At 43.2% G+C, this 22,575-nt stretch overlaps 2 protein-coding genes across 4 annotated transcripts in view; one reads left to right on the top strand and one right to left on the bottom strand.

Annotated features, from left to right (window-relative positions):
* Positions 1-9,034, bottom strand: part of SUCLG1 (succinate-CoA ligase GDP/ADP-forming subunit alpha) — a 42,503-nt gene extending 33,469 nt beyond the window's left edge. The window contains exon 1 of one of the 2 annotated variants that reach the window (XM_058683533.1): positions 8,925-9,034. In XM_058683533.1, the coding sequence (XP_058539516.1) occupies positions 8,925-9,021 (97 nt within the window). In that variant the 5' untranslated portion in view covers positions 9,022-9,034. Of the gene's footprint in view, positions 1-8,581; positions 8,720-8,924 lie in introns of those variants that run through there. The other variant, XM_058683535.1, reaches the window with a different exon arrangement.
* A 159-nt stretch (positions 9,035-9,193) lies between these two features.
* DNAH6 (dynein axonemal heavy chain 6) overlaps positions 9,194-22,575 on the top strand; it is a 254,336-nt gene continuing 240,954 nt past the window's right edge. For both annotated transcript variants that reach the window (XM_058683523.1, XM_058683522.1), the window contains exon 1: positions 9,194-9,577. In XM_058683523.1, coding sequence (XP_058539506.1) covers positions 9,559-9,577 — 19 coding nt within the window. In that variant the 5' untranslated portion in view covers positions 9,194-9,558. The remainder of the gene's footprint in view (positions 9,578-22,575) is intronic.

The raw sequence follows: 22,575 nt of genomic DNA, 5'->3' as shown, positions 1-22,575 counted from the left end.
CCACTATACTTGCGGAAGTATTCCCACTGCTATTCCTGACAGAATCTGCTTCACCAGTCCTTTCTATTCCTGGAATCTTCAATACATGGTCCACCATCAGGAATTTTCAGACAGGATAACAGATTCGATTACAAGATCAAATTATAAGATCAGGGTATCTGGAGTGCATACTTGCTAAAAGGCAATACTTGCTTTTTGAAGGTAAAGCTGGGCCCTCCACAAGAATTCTTATACTCACTCTTAAGAAAGGAGAAATCAGACAGTTCACCTCTCCATCCACAGGAGCAGGAGTGGCCCTATCACCCCGAGAAAAGACAAGTCTGCCTACATCCATAAAGCATGGGCTCAACAGCAGAACAACTAAGATCACTATCTTCTTCTTCTTCTACTCCAGACCTCCTAGATCTATGGAGCTTAAGACTTCACAACCCAAGATCTCTGGTGCCCACAAAAACTGCATCAGAAAGTGTGATGAAGAGCAGCTGACCTTACAGTTTCCTAGCCCTTTGGTATTGCTCAGCCTGTGCAGTTGACCTTGACATTCTAAACCTCTGGTGAAGTCGATCTTGGGAGATCTGCCATGCATATGTGTGGGCATGTGTGTGCACGTGTGCATGGGATCTCTCATCTACTGTATGAGCCCACGCTCATATAGATGTAACTGCAGCTAAGCTATAATAGACTATCATGACCTTTGAGCCAAATCTAAAATATATGTTTGAACACAAGAAATTCCCGATATTTTGCCCTAACAAGAAACCTACATGATGCCAGACAAGGTGTCACCGGTACTGAAATGAGGATGCTAGAATAATCAAGCACATACCCTAGTTCCTGGAGTTGTCATCATTCATTTATTCAGTCAACACTGTGGATCACCTATGCCAAGCCACAATGCCAAGTATCAAGGATAAAGTGTTGAATAAGAGTCTCAGCCCTCAAGAGACCCACAATTCACCTGAACTTCACCTGAACTGACATAAAGCGGGCCAGAAGTACAGCTGAAAAGTACTGTGGTAGGAACAGGCCTTGGACATCTGGGGTAGATAAACTCTCCTGTCCCAACTCAGTCTGTGTATATTGGGGGGCAGGGGAGGGTTTGGGGCTGGGAGGTCAGAGAGGATAGGGTTAAGGGATGGATTCCTCACTGGGGCTACCTCCAAAATGAGCCCCAGACTACCAGCAGTTCACACCTAAAATCTCTGCTAATTTATTGACTTCCAACCTCCTAAAGAAGTAGAGGGTTGTATGGTTCCCGGCAATGGCTGTAATCTCTCCGCAACTAAAAACTCTCTTCACATCTGCCCTAATTCTAGCCCATGCAACCCCCTGGCCTCAGATCATCTAACCAGACATGTGCACCTGCATAGTAAAGATCAACATGTCACAGGAGATCCCAGATAAGGAACCACTGACTACTATATGCCTCTTTTTCCAAAATACTGCTCCAGGACATGTAGGTCAACTGAATGAGAGATGCTAGCAATCAAAACAGCCTCTGAAACTCAAAGGAAAACCTGAGGCGCCCCAGCAAGCCATGATAGTGGTACTCCATAACCACCAAAAATGCTCTTTTAATCCCAGAAACTCACCCCACCCCAGAGGAGCCTACCCTATCTCTGGCCTTTTATACCAAGCACATTCTCCCAGATACCATGGCTGTGAGAAGGACCTAAATACAGAGGCTGACTGTACTTCATAGTTCTCCTCACCTTCATCTGTGCCTCCTCTACAGCTTCAGGATGGAAATAATGCAAAATATGCTTACATTCCAAGCAAAACTCACCGAAGTCTTACTTCTATCATTCTTTTCCTCATCCTTTCCTACTTTATAATATCATGGCCCAGAATCGCAGGCTGGAGGCTCCCCAAGAAAGCAGCCTCTCCTCATCCCCACTCCTGAACCTCTTTCCCTTCCTTCGCACAATCCCACCGATCTCTTTCATTTGGCCTGGCAGAGAGCAAGCGACTAGCTACTGTAAACATTAAATCTGTCAGACCAGCTCTATGCATGTTCTTTCCCTACTTGATTACCTCTCCACTCAAACCATCAATCAAACGCCCAAAGTAATGAAAAATAGTCTATTCTACTTCTGCTGAAGAAAGCAAAGTGGTTTACAGCACAGATCTTCAATTGTCCGTCCACCACTAAAAGGTGCTCAGTCACATTTTGGTTTTAAATGCGAACCTGACCTCTATAAAACTACCAAATAACTAGAGAAAGCGATTTCGTAAGGTTAAATCAAGAACACAAGGCATACACGAGTGGTCCCACCATCTTGCAAATACCTTTCACCTTTCAATTAAGAGAGTCAATGGTACTCAACTCCCTGAGAATTTCACTTGCATTAATTCATGTAAGTTCACATTTAAATAAAACATTGGACAGTGAGGAATCCTTAAGTCTTCACATGACATTCATGACTTGTGAATATAATGGGGCGTGTTTAGGGGATCTGAGATTAAGAAGAATGGAACCTGCAAACACTTTCATGTGGTATACAATACTTATGCCACACACTATGTACGGATGGGTGCACACAATCTGCTACTTTGTTTACTGCCTTATTTCTCAGAAAAATTATTTAAGGTTAAATTTAGTTCAAGATTATTTCAAGTACCATCTAAATACTTTAGAACTTCTAACTGTAAATGCCATGACTATAAGGCCCGTGTCTTGTATACCATAGTGTCTCCCATATGGTAAAGTGCCTTACAGAGTCGCGGTACAACATATGTTCACTGAATTTCAGGACAAGAGACAGGGTCTATAAAAAACACACCTCTATCAAGCTAAATGTCACAAGTTCCATCTCATTTTTCCTACTTAACAGGAAAGAAGGGGAGAAAAACCTACATCCATTTTTGTACACGCAAAGATCACAGGTTTCCCTAAAATTCTTCTAAATATTGCACAGAAGTCCAGCCCTAAATGCTGCTAGCAGTCCTCAAAGCTTTTATCTTAATCTAGTACAAATTCCATACTAACCTTTTTTTTTTTTATTAAAGCAAATAGAATCCAGATGCAGTAATGTGATGTAAATAGACTATTTCACAACAGGAAAAAAGAAAGAGCTTAAAGCAAAACATACCATAAGTAGAGATAAGGCAGTGACAGACCAGGAAGTGTTTTCATAACACATTAACAGACAAGGAATTAACTTCAGCAACATGAAGCACCAACAAGGTAGAGACCAAAGCCTAACAGAAAAATGGATAATGGCCATGAACAAGAAACACAACTAAAGACAGACAAATGGTATATCAACAGATGATGAGCTACCTAACTTAACTAATGTTAAGAAAATGAGCATTTTAGGGGCACCTGGGTTGCTCAGTCAGTTGAGGGTCTGGATCTTGATTTCAGCTCAGGTCATGATCTCACGGTTCATGAGATCAAGCCCCAGGCCGGGCTCTGCACTGACACCAGAGTCTTCTTGGGATTCCCTCTGTCTCTCCCATGCTTACATGTGCACACCTACACACAGTCTCTCTCTCAGTCTCTCTCTCTCTCTCAAAATAAATAAATAAACATTACCGAAAGAAAGAAAGAAAGAAAGAAAGAAAGAAAGAAAGAAAGAAAGAAAGAAAGAAAATGAGTGATTTAAATTACATATTAGGGCAGCAGGAAGGCCTGAGGTTCGCCACCAGGAAGAATTTCCCAATGGTGAAGGCTGCAGCTCCCACACCTTGGGCCATCTCCAGGGAACGTGGTGGTGATGCCTTCTCTCCAGGTTCTTAGAAATCGGGCGGCCTAACCTTGGGACTGCATCCCAGGAGTGTCTGAAAAGGGCTCTAAGGAAACAGAAAGGCCTAGGCTTGAGTTCATGCTCTGCTGATCACCAGCCATCGACCTGGGACAGATCTTTTGATCTCCCTTAACCTCAGTCTTCCCAACTGTAAATAGAATAACAGCTGCCCACAAGGATTCTATGATGTTGTTATGAGATGATGCTTGTAAAATGGGTAGCAAAGTGGCCGGTATGCTCCCCAAACTGGGTTAACATCCTACATGAACACAAAGGTAAGTCATATAATTCATATTTTAAGATAAGTCCAATGAGAAATGTTTCATATATGTCCTCATGCATATCCTATATATGTTTATCTGTAAATATACTAATCCATGTCTACAAATATTATGTAGTATATACACATATACTTGTAACTTTTTACCCTATGAAACATTTTTAAAGGTGCAGCCTCACTGTGAGAAAAATGGGGATAGTAATATTATGTGCCTCATAGGCAATATGAGAATTAAATGAGTTCATAATATAAAGAGCACGTAGAATGATGCCTACGGTATAGCAAGTGTTATTTCACTCTTCGCTATCTATATCATTATGATTATCAATGCAGAATGAGAAGACCACACTGCTCTGAGGTGTTCTTTGTGCCAAGCTATCTGCCAGGTACTAGGGATTCAGAAGCCAACAAGATGGGCTCGGGTCCTACCCACAAGAAGAGTCCTACCCTGTAAGACAGCTAAACATTAAACAAAGAAACACAAAACTACATGAGTTGCACTGTAACAAAGGCTATGGAGGAAAGGGGCTGAGTAATGAGAGGGATGTGCCTTCAACAAGGGTGATAAATTTGTATCATCCAGTTAGCCACATGCTGAGTCCTCTTCCCCAAAGAGAGCAACCACATCATTTATGAAATGGCTGTGGGATGCATGATGAACCTATGGCCAGAGAGTGCCTGTCCAGATGGGACTCAAACCATAGCCTTTTTGACCACTCCCATGCTCCCAACCAATAATCAGAGACTCTGTTCATTAAAATACTCCTCTTCCACTGTTAAAAACTGAGAACAAACTGAGGGTTGATGGGGGGTGGGAGGGAGGGCAGGGTGGGTGATGGGTATTGAGGAGGGCACCTTTTGGGATGAGCACTGGGTGTTGTATGGAAACCAATTTGACAGTAAATTTCATATATTAAAAAAATAAATAAATAAATAAATAAACTTAAAAAAAAAATACTCCTCTTCCAAATTACCTCACAAACTGGGTTCCTTGTTACTCATTTATTCATGCATGCACTTATGAATTTAATAAATGGATATTTACCAATGGCATATTATATATATGTATAAAATATATACACTATCGTGGTCCCTGCCTATAGAACTTTATAGCAGAGTAACTCGGCAGCTGCTAACTCCCAAACCCCAAACAATCCACTACTCAAATGTGAAATTACATATTCATTTAATATTTACTTACAAATGAAGCTTAGCTGGCCAAAAGTGCCATATTTCATCAAATCTAAAATACTACTGAAGTACTATTAAGAACTAATAAGAGAGAAAAAATGCTGCCAATTTATTGTAGATATGCTCAATTATAAGACACATCTCAATTTTAGAAATATTATAATGTAATAAAAGGGGGGGGGGCTATAGCAACAACACTCCTGTCCTTTGGTAAAACGAGACTGTTTTCCTATACTTACGGAAATTATTTTGAACATCCCCAATTATGCTTCTCTGGAAAAATGAATTTGAGGTCAGAAAATCACATTACTTCCTCATGGCTATGCTGGTACACTTAGATGAAGACCATTTCATATTTCTCAAATAGAGATTTGCTTCTCAGATGCAATGGCAACAGATACTAATATCAGAAACATCACTGCTGAGGGTCCCCTTTCCCCAACTACACTTCCGAATATTTGCCTGATTCCAAAATCAGCTTACACAACTTGGCAAACACATGAAAAAGGCAGGTGGCATCTTTGAGCAGGGTAGTCACCTCAGCAAAACAACAAGGCTGCCAAAAATGAAAAAAGAATGAAAATTAAAAAGAAAAAGAGGGGCGCCTGAGTGGCTCAGTTGGTTGAACATCCGACTCGTGGTTTCAGCTCAGGTCATGATCCCAGGGTTATGGGATCGAGCCCTGCATCAGGCACTGGCATTGGGCATGGAGACTGCTTAAGATTCTTTCTCTCTGCCCCTCTCCCCGGCTTGAGCTCTCGAAAGAAAAGAAAAGAAAAGAAAAGAAAAGAAAAGAAAAGAAAAGAAAAGAAAAGAAAAAAAGAAAGAAAGAAAGAAAGAAAGAAAGAAAGAAAGAAAGAAAGACAAGAAGAAAAGAAAAAAAGAACACCACAGACCACAGCTTCAGAAGGGAACTATAGTGTCACAAAGCATGTACTAGTAAAAAGAATACTACAGAGTCAGAAAACCTGAGTTCTAATATCCATTCTGATATTGGGCAGGAAACTTTCTGAGTTTATTGCCTCATTTGCCAAATAAAGACATGACACCAGTTGGATTGTAAAGTTCACTTTCTGGCATTAAAATACCATAATTCAGGGACTAAAAATACTGCCTCCTGTTCCCTATTTATTCTACAAGACCCAACCTACAGGAATCCTTGGCTTGTGTTTAAAATGACCTTGTAGGAGCCCCTGGGTGGCTCAGTTGGTTAAGCGTCCGACCTCGGCTCGGGTCATTATCTCGCGGTCCGTGAGTTTGAGCCCCGTGTCGGGCTCTGTGCTGACCGCTCAGAGCCTGGAGCCTGTTTTGGATTCTGTATCTCCCTCTCTCTCTGACCCTCCCCCATTCATGCTCTGTCTCTCTCTGTCTCAAAAATAAATAAACATTAATAAAAATAAAAATAAAAATAAAATGACCTTGCATAGCTTTGTGTTTCTTGAAACACTTTACTAACTCAACTTCAAATGTGCTTATAAAATCGTTAAACTGGCTCATGGAAGAAACTTTCCTTATTTTTCATTTTATTTTCTTTCCTCACTTCAACTGGATTCTTTCCCTTTTTTCATAAACTATAAAACTGGTTTATTCTTGCTTTGTTCTTTGGGTTGTTTGGGCTCAAAAATTTCTAAACATTCCAACAGGGCTCTGGAAGACACCCACAAAGTGTTTGAGTTGGTTTTTTTTTTTGTTTGTTTTTTTCCTAAAGCAAATCAATATTGCAACACTTGCGACCTTCAGCACAAATGTACCCTTCAGTTGCTACTGAAACTTAAGAGGACAGAGGAAACAAAATTCTCTAGCATCTCTAGTTCTATTACTAACCTCAGAGCATAAATAAGTTCTGACCACGCTAAAAAAAAAAGTTTGCTAGGTGGAACTGTTGTGGCTGCTGTTTTACTAGTGAAAGTGGAAATGGGTTTAAAAATGTGGCCTGAGTAGATTTGGAGGATTTAGAGGGATTTCTGCACTAAACACTATAGTCTGTAACCCCTCTAATATAGGAGATAAATTAGTTTAGATCTCAGACTCTCAGATTCTTAATAACAGATTGATCACATGACTAGGATAAATGAAGACCATTTGAGCAACAGAAAACTACACCTGATGGTTTTTTAAGGCCCTGTGTAGGAAAAAAGAGCTCCCAGTTCTGTGAGCAAAGGGTTACTAAATATTGGTAAGCGTGGATTAAAGATCCTGATTCTTTAGACACTTCTCTTAAGACTCTCCTCCTACTAAGACAGCAGACCTACCTGAGGCTAGGATTTTTCAGAAACTCAGAGGAGCAGGACCCCAGGTGAGAATGACATGGCTATAATTAATCCCTTTTTCTCTTCTGCTTACAATACATTCAACTGTCCTTTAAATTATACACAAGAATCTCCAGAAAACTTTCCCAAATAAACCCAACTTTTTCCTACTTGCCAAAGTTATCTAGCCAGATGTTTGTCCTACCAGATGTGGTCTGGTTAAGGAAGTGTAGCTATTAAGTGCATACTCCTCCTCCCACACTTTTGGAATGTAATCTTCTCAAGAAATGAATTAAGTCTTGTCCAATACTCAGTACAAACCGAATTAGGAGTGAAGTGTAAGAAAGGAAGAATAAAACTATCGCTGAGTGTGTATTACATCCCGGGTACCTTATATAAATTGTTTCAATAATTCTGCACAGTGAGCCCAGATTATCCTGTACTTCATCATTTCCAGGATGCACATTCTTTCACTTTTCAAGATGTTTTAAATCTGGATGCATCTGACAACTCATAATGGCATGGCACAATTTTAATTAGCAATCATTTTCTACTGTTAGTAGTAGACAAAATAATCACCATACAAGTGATGATGTCTCATTCATTAAAATATTATTTTCATGGGATTGGAAACAGAAATTGAGAAGCAGATTCAGAAAAGTGCCTAGGGTTACTACACAGACTGTAAGGGACTAACCAGACTTCAAATGTGATATGGTTAATTTCAAAGTCTCTTCCTATACAGTCAACCTAACACAGAGACTTTGAACACAGCAAGAATTTTCAATAGTCAGCATTACTCAAAGACTAGCAACCTTGGGTATTAAATTTTCAGGAACCGAGGAGTCCACACCGCCTGGTGGAGACACTGCAAATAGTTGGTTAAGGTACCAGCCAAACCTAAACTTCTAGGAGTCTTCTGGGTTATGCTGACTCTGGGGTGCAGAACCCAGCTTTCTGCTAAGTCTACAATCTACAGGGAAAAAACAAAAACAAAACCAAAAACAAGCGGCAGCCTTACTCCCTCTCCCCAATTTGCTGAGACATTCTTCCCCCATCTCTCAATCTAGACGCTCAACTCTCCCAGCTGAGTTCATCCTGGACCACCTCACCTCTCACTCCCAAATAGGGGCAGTCTAGATGCCGCCCCCATCCGGCCATTCATCGCGGGCGCTAGAGCATGCCCCCAGGTCTGCAGGGCTCCCAGACCCGAATCCTGGCTCGGCCACCCTACTTAGGCCAGCAGCCCAAGTCACGCCCCCCCACCCCACAAAGCTCCAGCAAAGCTCCTTCCGCCCCAGGAGGTCCCCGACGTGGGGCCGCACTCTCGCGGCTCCCAGGCCCCCGCTGAGGTCCGGCCCCGGAGGGCCCAGCCACGGCCTGGGCCGGGACGTTGGGCCCGGCGAGGCCAGGAACTCTCGGAGACCTGGAGGAGAGAGTCTCGGCTGGACTCACGGAGGAAGGAGCGCGACAGGAGGCGGGCGGCTGCCAGGCAGCTGCTGCCAGAGGCCATGGTCGCAGTGACAGCGGCAGCGGCAAGAGCTGCGGTCATCCACCAATGACACTCCCAGGCCCCCGGGGACCTGGTAGGGGCCGAGGCTCGAAGAGGAAATGGGTGGCCATGGCAGTCGCCTAAATGAATATTCCGCCGCAGAGACTTCGCCAAACATTGGACACAGTAGGTAGAGGGGAAAAGAGGTCTCTTAACGGAGAAGAGGACATTAACTCAGCTGCTCCCCGGAAATGTGGCTTTAATTCAACATTAATTACAACGGCAACTTAGGAAAAACCTCACGCGAGGCCGGTCGGCGCATGGCATTGTGGGAAATGTAGTTTGGTGGCCTCGACTTGTTTGTGGTTTAGGTGGAGGCGTGCGGGAGGGGAAGCGAGCGGGAAAGGGGATACTCAGACCCAGGAGATGGGGTGGCAAGAGGAATGAAGTGCGAAGAGCAGTGCAGAACTTTCCGTATCCTTAAACCAATCTGGACCTTCGTTTATCTCGGCTGGCATACGGAGAGGCCAATATTATTCCTCACCACATACCCTTGTGAGGACCTGGAAGAATTACCGATGGTAACAATGTGAGTTCATGCTATTGTCCAGTGAAGGTAAGGAAATGACGAGAAAGACCAAAAACTACCTTACTGACACTTAATTTCTTGGAATATGGATCTTTTGGTCAAACAAGCTATCATACAGCCTTTGACTAGCACTAAGTGAATGAGTGACTCTTCCCTGGGGATCCTGGAACATTGAAGTTATAGATCAAATGTGACTGCTCCTTTTTAAACAAACCTGTCATTCCTGTAAGTGGTTTAGAAGGAAACTCAGAGTCCAAGAGTCAAAGAGTAAACAGATAAAGTAATCTCTCTCCCGGCTTCCAAACATGATCTGAGGTTCCTTGTCATTCTCATCAATAGAATTATGATAATTTACTGACGTAGTAATTACAATTTATACTGAGCTATGCGATGTATGAGTAGGATTACCCAACAGAGATTTCCCAATATTTCTTCTAGGATCCAGATATTGTCAGTCCTGGGTTGGACTTGTCTACTCACAAATCCCTCCCTTATCTAATGTGTTATGTTCTTGCGATCATGTATTTAAATAGTATCAGTGGTGGGGTGCCTGGGTGGCTCACCCCACCCAGATTGAGCCAAGGACTCTTGATTTTGACTTAGGTCATGATCCCAGGGTCATGAGGTCAAGCCCCACTCTGGCTCGGCACTGAGCGTGGAGTCTGCTTAAGATTCTTTCCCTCCCTCTACCCCTATCCACCTGCCCATCAAATGAAATAAAATAAACAGTGGTTTCCAAATAGGTCTAGTATGAAGACTCATTTTCAAGAGCAAAGTTCTTCCTAAACATTTACATGATGATAGTTATGTTTTTAGTTTTATTTAGTTGGTAAAATGCATGATGACAAAAAATAGAATTCTGGTATGATTGTAATGAATTTTTATTCCCACAAGACACAGATTTTAGCTTGTTTTGTACACTGATGTATCCTCAGCATCTAGAACAATGGCTGGCACAAAAAGAGAACTCATTATTTGTTGAGCATTATTTCTTGAATTGACAGATAAGAAATAGCATATACATTTATTTATTGAATCCACACACAAAGTTTGATGGTGTTTCAATCATTCAGAATAACTACACCTCTGCCCCAATTCTATAGCTCATTGATAGGAGACAGTTGCACTAGACACTAACTGTACTACCTATTTTTATATGCACAGTATCAGGATACTGTGCAGATGGGGTTCCCTAGATTGGTTTTGGAGTCAGACAGATCTGGATTCAAATTCCCATACTGTTGTGGGCTGTGTGACCTCTGGTTTTTCTCACTGAGATGGGTATGAAAATCCCTGTCTCATAATAGTGTTGTGAGCAGTTAATGCTCTTTGTACCTTATAAACATTCAGTAAATGGTAGTTATTATCATTAAAGATAAGAACTTTCATCTTCACATGGCAGGATGATGTCTTGAAGTTCCACCAGATGTGGAATAGGACATTTCCATGTGTGTCCAAACTTTGGCTAAAGCCCCAAAGATGAGGAAAAAGGCCATAAGTAACTCCACATTCTAAGGAGGAAAGCCTAGGAGATACCTCCCTCAAGATTGTAATAAGAGTAGGACAGAATTGTTTTTGGATTCTCCCACTCACACCCTAGCAACTCAAATAAGCAAAAGACTGGAATTCATTGAATGAGGGAATTCTGAGTCATGAGTTGTCCCCTGAGGTTCCCCTTTCCTCTCACCCCACCAGACAAGTTCGTGGCAAAGGGCTCCTTACTAAAAGGACTGGCATTAAATCAAGGCTAAATCCTTGCAGAACTGCAGAAGTTCATGAACCTACTCCAGTGTCCTAAAGTAGATCTAGTCAAAGAACATTCAGGAAAAGTTGAGTTTGGATGTCAGACCTAAACATAAAGCCTAATATCTGCTTCCTGTCTGGAGAACTCCAGGCAGGAGGCTGTCTAAAACAACCCTCACTTGGAGGCAGGGCATTGTTTGGTATGGCAAGATGTGTAATAATCCCATGGGTGAAATTGATGCCAGGAAAGAAAGCTGAGCTTCCCCCTAAGGATCTCCTGCTGGGACAAGGAACCATAGCATAAAAAACCATGGAAGATTCCCCCCCTCCCCAGGGGCAGGAGGGGGACAGCATAGGGGAGAGGTTTACAGGAGATCAGCCAAAGAGCATATAACTCATCAGGATACTGTGCAGATGGGGTTCCCTAGGCAGGGTGGGAGGAGAGGAGCTACGGAGAAACCCACAGCATTCCAGATCATAAAGACCAGAGAGAACCTCAGATCACCCCATTTAAGAGATTTTATCCAAACCTCACCCCACCCCTGCAGGAGCCAAAAGCAAGGGAAGAGGAGAAGGAGTAAAAGAAGGAGGAGTATACAGACCTTGACTCCTTCCCAGCTGCAGGTTGTGGAGCCATAGATCGCACCAGACATTGGAGGGGGTAAGGAGCTTTGAATTAGGTATAAGATTTACATTTTTGAATTGGATTTAATGGGACTTAGAATTATTAATTTTTTTTAATTAAGGCTATTTTCCCCACAAATAAAAATCCAAAAGTTACAAAAAAATTATATAGTGAGAAATCTTTCTTCTGTTTCCCCACTACCCAGTTCTCCCAGGTTAAATCAATATTATCCAATTTCTTGTGTAGACTTCCAGATCTACTTTGCACACATACAAGTATACATATGTATCCATTCTCCTACCCCCCACATCACCCTTCTGTGTTGCCACTAATGTGGGAAGAAAAGGGGCCAAAACAGGACTGGTGGGGGAGTCAGGAGACCAGCAGTCAAGGTGACTACTATCCATGCTGGCAGTCCCACGGCCGTGTCTTTTTCTGCTTAATTTATTCTGAAGAACCAAGAATCTTGCAACCAAGAATCTTGACAGGTCTGAGCTAAGTAATGAGGTTCAAACTATTGGAACAAAGTCTTTCATTTGCATTATTTTTAAGGAAATAAATCAGCTGTTGTCAGTGATCTGTATACCCCAATCAGACCAGAAAAGAGAATCTGACCAAGACTCTGGTACATTCTTTAACTGATAAAGGAAATACGGATTTGTTTGTTTTTTTTAATATATAGAAGAGGAGTTCTAGTTCTATATTTTACCTTGATTTTAATATGAGCCCCAATTCTTCCAGGATTTCAAATCCATCTTCTTTCACCAGAGTTTTGTCTAAATTTCTGGTGGAATGTTGGGGTGAGTTGGATGAGGCAGAAGAAGCATTTGGTCCTTTGTCCGTACAGGCGGCCCCTCATGTGCATCCTTCCATCTCATTCTCAGCTAGTGCTGTATCATCCCTTCCTCCTATTTGCAATGCTCCTCTTGGTCTGGCTCTACCAGCTATTTCTGGGCTCTTCTTAGGTGCGTGAGAACCATTCAACCCCTCTGGTGCTGTGCTGGACCATAGCTAACATCCCTGCTTGCCTAGATGCACCGTTTAACAGAATCTTGTAACCATTCTGCTTGCTTTCTCTCTCATCTGTCTCTGTCTCTCTCTGTTTCTGTGTCTCTTTCTTGAGAGCAACAAGTTCCTGGGCTATGGGCCAAATTGTCTCCCCACCCTCCAAATTCATATGTTGAAGTCCTAGCCCCCCTGATGGCTATATTTGGAGTAAAGAAGTAATTAGGGTTAAATTAGGTAAATTAGGTAAATTAGGGTTAAACACCAATATTATTAGTGTTCTTATAAAAAAAATACAAGAAGGGTGCCTGGGTGGCTCAGTCAATTGAGCATCCAGCTTTGGCGCAGGTTATGATCTCACGGTTCATGGGTTCGAGTCTCACATCAGGCTCTGTGCTGACAGCTCAGAGCCTGGAGCCTGCTTCGGTGTTTCCCTTTCTCTGCTCTTGTCCCACTAATGCTCTATCTCCCTCTCAAAAATAAATAAACATTTTAAAAAATCATTAAAAAAAAAAAAAAAAAGAGAAATACAAGAGAGCTCCCGCTTTCCACCATGTGAGGACACAGCCAGAAGGCAGCCATCGGCAAAGTAGCAAGAGAACTTTCACCAGGAACCAAATTGGCCAACGCCTTGATTTTGGACTTTCAGTCCCCAGAACTGTGAGAAATTTCTGTTGTTTAAGCCACCCAGTCTGTAGTATTTCTTTATGGCAACCTGAACACACAAATACACCCTGCTTCGTGTATCCCTTAACTCATTTTGGTGATTCTTTTGACTACTCACCTCCCTCCACCTTCAAGTAGGGGGACTTGGGGGGGCGGGATCAATGCCTAAGCTCTCCTGGCTCCCTGCTCATTTCCTAGCCTGGGATCCTTTTCTGGTCTTGGAAACATTAACTCACATTTTTGGTCCAAATCTAAGTTGTTTCTGCCATTCTCAGGGACTTTGAGATACACATTCCTTTCCTGGGGGCAATTGAGAGTGCCAGAAATAAATTGGTAAGGGGAAGGAGTAGAAATATTTAGAAGAGGGTCAAAGAAGGAGCTACTGGAAGGAAAAGCATCAGTTAATGTTACAGATTACCTCCCTGCTGCAATCTGGGTGCCCCAAAGCTTTGTGTGTATTCACCTGGGCAGTCTGACTGCCATGTGGAAATGGAACAAAAAGAACCTTGTCTAGTGCTTAGCTAAAGGTGCTGTAACAAAGTACCACAGACAGGGTAGCTTATAAACAACAGAAATTTATTTCTCGCAGCCCTGGAGGCTGGACATCCAAGATCAGGGTGCCAGCATGGTCAGGTTCTGGTGAGGGTCCTCTTCTGGGCTGGCCCTTCTATAGCCTCACATGGCAGAAAGAGGACAAGACAGTGCTCTGAGTTCCCTTTTATAAGCACACTGATCCCATTCATGGAGTTCCACCCTCATGACCCGATCATCTCCCAAAGGCCCCACCCCCTCATACCATCACATTGGGAAGTAGCTCTCAACATAGAAATGGGGGGTGGGGGGGGGGAGCACAAACATTCAGTCCATTGCATCTTGGACTAGTTCTGCCAACTTCTTTATGGGCACAAAACAAAACAAAACTGCCAGCCTTCCAAAGGGAGAAAATCTTCTTCATCTTCACTGGCACAAGCACACTCGAAGAGAAACATATTGGAGCCAAGAAAGGCTGGGGCCTCTGGGGCTGATGAGCCAGCCTAATCCCTCAGGCTCCACTATAGGTGTGACTAATTCCTTCATAAAACAAATGTAGAGTATAGGAGCTTGCATCCTTCGCCCTACTTTATGGAAGATGGCACAACACAAATCAGAAACACTTGACCTCAGACACAGCTCCAGCTTTTGAAAAACTACAAGACATGAGTCACAAAGACTGGGGATTATTTTCATCTCAAGTGCAGCTTCAAAGAGAGGCAGAATCACACAGCACAATTCTAAGAGCCAACTAACACCACTGGCCGATTTGAGCGGAGGCAGACTCTTTCCCTCTCCCCTTATAGGGGAGAGCCAGCTTAGCTGTCTTGAGGACAAAGAACTTTCTGAAATGCACTTGCAGGGTCCTCCTGAAAGCTTATTACAGTTCTTTGAATGATCTGTCCACTCAGCACCTGCAAAGGGGAGGTCTCATCTGTGTTAGATCCTCACAAGAATGTCAAGAGCTTCGATCTCTCCTTTAGAGGAAGTGGTTTCCAAACCTAATTTCTTTTCCCCATACTCGATCCCTGTTGCAGATTTGGTGCCCTGAAAACCCTGTGCAAGAGTATGCTGGGGACCACCTCCTACAGAAGGGAAGGGAAGAGAGCAAAGTTGGAAGGAAGGAGAGATCCAGCTGTGGTGCGGGTCCAATAACAGAGTCTTGGCCAATGCCCTTCAGAATCGCCCTGAATCGGGCAAGATGGTCAGGCTTCTATAACCCCACATGGATTGTCACCAAGGTGTGAGTAGGATCGTGGCTGAGGCAGCTGTTTGCATTCAGAAAATTCCTGAAAGGGTTGGGAGAGCTGAGAGACAGCTGAAGAAGACTCTCAACCAATAGCACTCCCAGGTAGGAGGGCGACATGTCCTTCATTGAAGGAGACACGTCCTGCATCTGGGTAGTGCATCACAATACCCACCGGATGCCCCTTTCTGGGAGAAAGTCTGATAAGAAAGCAAGAGTCAGTCCTCAGCAAAACCATAAAGAAGACAGCTTGGTTTGAGTGTCCCTCTTAAGATTCCCCTTCTTGTGAAGACTGACTCCTTTCCTTTTCCCTAGAAAGCCAGTGCTTTCGTGCTGTCCTGTGCTGGATCCCGCCATTTTCTCACCACCTCTAAGAACTTCTGCAGACATTGTCCTGTTTCTCAGGGATTAAATACACTAGGACTTTGCTTCTGTCTCTCAAATTACAGGTTTCTTGTGCATTTTAACAGAGATCACCTATATCTTCACACAAATTAGTGATTCATGTGGAGAATTTCTGGAATTATAGTCAGGAAAGCTGTTTTTCCACCCACCTCTGCTCCTTCTCAGATAACTTTCCTTCTTCATCAAATACATCTTCTAGTTCTGTGTGTGTGTGTGTGTGTGTGTGTGTGTGTGTGTGTGTGTGTGTGTGTACTTTTTAATTTTTTGTAGCAGATGAAAATCCAGGATACCAGGACAGAACCAGATTCCATGAGATTCTGGAATGTAGCTGAAAACATTGTGACATTGTTTCCCACCCTACAGTCTAGTAGAGGGGCAAAGAAGAGTCCCAGGAATTAGTACTAAAAAGAGAGAAAAGCCCTGGGGCCCCTGGAAAAGAAAGGAGAGGGATCTTAGGACGCTGGTTGTGGCCTGAGAAAGGACTCCAAGGTGGAAGAGAGGGACCCATGTTCCTAGAAGACAAAGCACTCCACAAAAAACAACTCCAACAGCTACCAAGTGATGGCATCTCTAACTCAGGCTCCCATCACTCATCTGTGTTCAGCATTTTCATTGCCTGGGGCTATGAAAGCCCCTTTTTCATTGGGGTTTCACGTATTTGTGGAGTAAGTGGCTAGTGTTGGGCTTTGAAGTCCAATATGACCTGACAGAATTTGAAAAGATCTGCATGGACTCAAAAGGATGCACACCTTTCAATCCATTGTCTAACATGCCTTCCAAACTGTTATTTCATTCTCTAGAAAGATGAACCTTTATTTAACTTTCTTTCACAGTTAATACAAAAATAGTATACTTATTTATTATAAATTTTGCAGATAATTTCTACTTTGTGATCGATTCTTTTTGATATCATCCAACTTCTCCAAGGTTAACACATTATTTTTATAACCAGAAAAAGAAATAATTAGCAGTTTTGGTTTTTTTATGAATGAAATGATGTGATTAGGACCCAGACTCTTAACTTACAGACTTTTGTCTGGTAGAGATGTAAATAGTTTCTATTCAGCAGAAAACTCAACCCTAAACTGTATGGTATCATTGCCCCATTGGATATTTCCCAGTTCTATATGTCTCTTGGAAATCTCTGTGCCTCACATTTCTCCCTTGTAGGTAGGGATAATAGTACTTATCTCATAGGTTTGTTGTGTGCATTAAATGAGACACTCCATATAAAACACTTGGAGAAGAGTCTATAATAGTAAACAATAAGCGCTGCCTGTTATTATTACAGACTCATTTAACTGAAAAATCTAGGGCATATCCTTCAGGTATGGCTCAAGTAAGTCACAAGATCTTGCATCCTCACAACTCCACCCAAATCCTTCACTAAGAGAATGCTTCTGTCTTGGCTCCTCTACCAAGAACATTGGGACTGACTGTTTGGAAAGACTCGTGTACACTTGTCAATGCAGGTGCCAGTGGGGCGGGCAGCAGCAGGCAGCAGGTGCTCCAGGCAGAGGCAAAGACACAAGAGACTCTATTCCCTGGAATCTGGGTCCTGCTATCATGGATTAAGACCCTAAAGTCCTACACAGCCCCAGTAGCCCTGCTTATTTCTATTTCATCATTTTTTTTTTAACATTTGTTTAGTTTTGAGAAAGAAAGAAAGTGCGAGCAGGGGAGGGGCAGAGAGAGAGGGAGACACAGAATCCAAAGCAGGGTCTAGGCTCTGAGCTGTCAGCACAGAGCCTGATGTAGGGCTCAAACTCACAGACCGTGAGATCAGGACCTGAGCCAAAGTTGGACGCCCAACGGACTGAGCCACCCAGGCGCCCCTCTACTTCATGATTTTAGGCTAAGACTTTCAAGTGCTTAATAGCAGTTAACATGGTATCTTTCCTTAAAAATGATTCTCTATGCATTAAATTTTTTTTTTTAAAGGGGGACATCTGGGTGGCTCCGTTGGTTGAGCAACCAACTTCAGCTCAGGTCATGATCTTGCAGTTTGTGAGTTCAAGTCCTGAGTCAGGCTCTCTGCTGACAGCTCGGAGCCTGGAGCCTGCTTCGGATTCTGTGTCTCTGCCTCTCTCTGCCCCTCCTCTGCTCATGCTCTGTCTCTGTCTCTCTCAATAATAAATAAACGTTAAAAAAAAAAAAAAAGATTCTCTATGAACTTAGTCCAAAGACAGGCAAGATGAAATGGTAAATAGGAAGGAAACAAGATTTAAAATGAAAACAAGTGAAAATACCCTCTACATGTTCACCCAGTTCTGGTGAAGGGGACCCAGCTCACAAACATATAGAACACAATACACATGGGCTTCACCATCAGACAGTCCAGAGCCCAAATCTCTGCCCTGGCACTCACAGCAGTATCACCTTGGAAAAATCACCTAATTTTTCTGAATCTCAGATTCCTCATTTATATGTCATGAAGCTCAAGTAGCAACTCATATGCTCTGCTTTCTTCCCCATATGCAGGAAACAGCAAGATCAGACATCGAGGTCTACCTCCCATTCTGTTCCTCTGAATGTTTTTTTTTTTAATGTTTATTTTTTAAGAGATGGAAAGACAAAGTGTGAGTGGGGAAGGGGCAGAGAGAGAGAGGGAGACACAGAATCTGAAGCAGGCTCCAGGCTCTGAGCTGTCAGCACAGAGCCTGATGCAGGGCTCGAACCCACAAACTGTGAGATCATGACCCCAGCTGAAGTCAGACAGTTAGCTGACTGAGTTACCCAGGCACCCCTCCTCTGAATGTTTATGACAGTCTTAAGGGAGCACAGAATGATCCAGATGGCTCTGTTACTCTGACAGAACTAGGTGACAGCAGTCCAGACTGTGGAAGTCCATGTTCTCAGGCAGCACTGATTGCTAAGCCCCCCTCTCCTACTGAGCAGTGCCACAGTGACCCTGGAGTACTGGTTCAATACTAGTCCATGTATCTACCACCTTGCAGATCCATCATCCTCTGTTTCTGGTGACCCACACTTCCCAAACAATTGTCCCTCCTTTACACCTGCCTGTGAAAGTGGTCACATCCTGTGATCCCAGGTTGGTCCACCCTACCCATCTAAGGGAAGCTGTTTTCAAAGGTTCCCAGGTGATTTCCTGCCTCGGCCGTGACACGGATGGCAATTTCTCTTGCTAAAGAAGAGGAGAAACCCCCCACACACACACACACACAACGTACACCCACATATACATTCACAAATTTTATTTCTGGAGAGTATCCCTCTTGTATGGCTTCCACAAACCATACATTTTTTATATTTATATATAAAATACGGATCATAACACCTACTTCCCAGGGTTATTATAAAGAATAGAAGAAACAATACATACCAAAAGTACATTGCACACTTCCTGACACATAAAAGCTCCTTGGTGAGTGTTAGTTCACCTTCCCTCTGATCCAATTAGTTACCTTTATGGTGTATTGACAGCCAAAACAAACAAACAAACAAAAAGAAAAAGAAAAAGCTGACATGTAAGTAATACCTCTGAGTGAAATAGATGACCAAAATTTTGGATCTTCCTGAAAGTGAAATGAAACCAGATAGACAGGCACTTAATGTATCAAGCTATTGAATACAATGAACTCATTTTTAAAAAAAGATAGACAAAGAGGGGCGCCGGCTGGCTCAGTCGATGGAGCATGTGACTGTTGATTTCAGGGTTGTGAGTTCAAGCCCCATGTTGGTTGTAGAGATTACTTAAACATAAAATCTTTAAAAAATAATAAAAAGAGAGAGTACAATCTGTTGCCCCCGAGGAAGCTGAAAGCAGGTTGTCTTCCTAAAGCCTTAAATCCACCTGGGGGATTTGCCCAGCTCAGTTGTCCTCACTCATGATGGGCAGCAACCCGAGATTCACAACTCTGTTTTTTCCAAGAACGACTGTCTTGAGGCAGCCCCTTGGGGCAGACTTGAATGTCTCTCATCAGGGTCTAGCAGATGTGGCTCTGAATGGCACTCTAAGCTCTGCAGTCAGTTTGTTCTTGTTGTCGGAGGGGATCCCAGTGTTCCAAGAGTGTGGCTTCAGTGTAGGGCTTGGGAGACCTTACATGCCTCCCTTTCTAACTATCCCTGCAAACGGGACTCAGGTCCCCAGGAGGAAGCAGTTAAAAACGCAGGTGTCAGACAAGGGGGAGGTGGCGAACAAAGCAGTGAGGTCAACAGGTTTTATTTAATTCCATTTTATTCTGAAAGTTAGAACTGGGGAAACAAAACCTCTCTGTCACAAAAGCAATATAGGAACGAGTAAAGAGAAAGGACGTGCCCTGCGTCATATATTTAGTGATCAAGGATCAGCACACGCATCTCTTAACCTTGACTCCACCCTCGCCAAGTCAAAGCAAAGCTGGAGCCAATAGGAACCACTGGGGCATTCGCTCAGGGATGCTGCTTCAGGATCTAAGCTATCAGAATCTCCTAAATGAGGTATCTCAGGAATTTGTATTTTTAAAGACCTCCCCCGATGATCCTCATGTAGCCCCTGGCATTTGGCAACTCTCTGCTTTCTACCAGTAGTGCTTAGGAGTCGTACCTGAAGCCTTGATTACACTCCTATGCCTGTTGCATACTACGAGTCAGCAGTGCCAGCAGGTGCTGAGGACAACAGAATGTTGCAAAGAGAGACTGTGTTTCAAAGTATTTACCAATTGGGAAACAATTAGAAATTGGCTCAGTCATGTTGGGTTGGTCAATCTCTCTCTTTGCTGCCTATGCCCCTGCCCCCGCTGTCCCTCCCCCCAACCATATACAGTCATCTAGCATGATCACGAGAGAATGAGAAGGAGGACAGCAAATTTTTTAGTCTTTTTTTTTAACTTTTATTTTGAAAGAATTATAGGTTTACAGGAAATGCAATGATAGTTCAGGAGGTGGAGGATACATTGCTACCACTGAATGGTGGTGAAAGTTCCGGCTTCCCACTTAGCCAATTCTGACCCCATGCAGGAAAAGAGGGGGAAGGGGTGCCTCATTACTGCTGGGTGGGGATGGAAGTTAGCATCCCACATGGCTTTCACTGATACCCTTTTGCGGGAGGAGGAGCTTTATTATTACTGAGTCGGGATGAAAGTACCAGCCCTCCACCAGATCTTCTTGCAGGGGGAGGGGGGGTGCACCTTGAGATAGTATGGAAGTTTAGGTCACCCACTTGGCCTTCGTTGACGGGTGGGGATGGGCCATGTTTTTTTCCATGGTGTTTGGCTAGGGTAGAGTGCTGTCTTCATCTGTTCAGAATACTATAGAAGTATACCATAGACTGGGTAGCTTATAAACAAGAGAAATTTATTTCTCACAGTTCTGGAGGCTGGGAAGTCCAAGATCAAGGGGCTGGCAGATTCACTGTCTGATGAGGGCTTACTTCCTGGTCATAGACAGATCTGTCCCTATGTTCAAAAATCTTCAATCACCATAGGATAAATGTTTGTGAGATACTATGTGCTAAAAAAAAAAAAAAAAAAAAGAAGTGAAAACTGATTTTGCACAGTATCAACTTGGTGAGATTAAAGTAGAAAATATTTTATCTTAACTGCTAGCACTTATCCCTGAGGTCTCTGACTTCACCCCCAAACTTGCTTTTCTGCCTCATTTCCCATTACAGACATTAGCTTTTCCTACACACATCTTTACACTACTGCACCTCTCAAACATTTCCTAATATTTTCACAATTCTGTGAATTGTAGCCCAATGCCTTGAGAGGTCATCAGTGGGAAATAAGCCTTCAATGGAACCAAGGTAAATTTGAAATATAAGGAAAATGTAAGAAGCCATTGAAGTCTCCCCCCCCCCCCAGGACCCCAGGAACTTCGATTCCTGAGGCTGCCCTTTTCCAGCTATACTTACCCCTCAGCCTGCAGAATGCCTGTCTGTTACTTACCACACCTCAAGCTTCCTGCTGTTTAATCTGCTGTCACCTAGGTACAGTTGGGGGAGAGGAGGGAGGGGAAGTGCACACTGTGATTGCCCAAGGCCTTAATCTGCCTTACTACTCTGAGCTGGAAAAAGTATGGAAAGGGCTTCCAAAGAGAGGTACCTAGAGCTTGAAAAGTAGCTAAATTATCTTGTCTGCTGGTTAATAGCTAACTGGCTTGCCTCCTTTATTGCCCATGCAGACTTGGCTATCTTCCAGGTTTGCATGGCTGTTTGCCTTTCCCATGCAAGAAAGGAGTTTTCTTTCACGGCAAATGCAATTTAAGAACAAAACATTGAGCAAAGAACAAAGATGCCAAAGGAAACCGGTTCTACAAAACTATCTGGACTCAGTGGTCAAGAAGGAATTTAATGATTAGAACCAATCGATCACTCATTCATTCAACAAATATTTATTCAGGATCACCTATGTGTCTGGACCGATGCTCAGCAGCGAGTTCAATGGTGAGCAAGGAGGCTTTCTGAAACCTGGAAAGGTGTAGACTCCAGCTGGAGGTGCCAAAGGAGCCAATAACAGCCAGGCCTCAGGTTGAACATTTTCCTTAGCTTCAGAAAGGTATTTATTTCTCTTTATTCACCATGGACAGAAGTGGCAGATAGGGTCTAGGGCTCAGGAGACCTGAGATTTTGGTCCTGGTACTGATTAAGACTCTTAACGGTACAATTTTCTTTAAAAAAATTTTTTTAATGTTTATTTTTGAGAGAGAGACAGTGCAAGAGGGGAGGGGCAGAGAGAGAGACACAGAATATGAAGCAGACTCCAGGCTCTCAGCTGTCAGCACAGAGCCGGACGCGGGGATTGAACTCACTAACCACGAGATCAGGACCTGAGCTCAAGTTGGATACTTAACTGACTGAGCCAC

Source organism: Neofelis nebulosa, chromosome 9 (genome assembly GCF_028018385.1).
Source record: "Neofelis nebulosa isolate mNeoNeb1 chromosome 9, mNeoNeb1.pri, whole genome shotgun sequence".
Classification (NCBI taxonomy): domain Eukaryota; kingdom Metazoa; phylum Chordata; class Mammalia; order Carnivora; family Felidae; genus Neofelis; species Neofelis nebulosa.
Note: the sequence above shows the minus strand (reverse complement) of the source record. Positions and strands in the feature narration are given on the sequence as shown.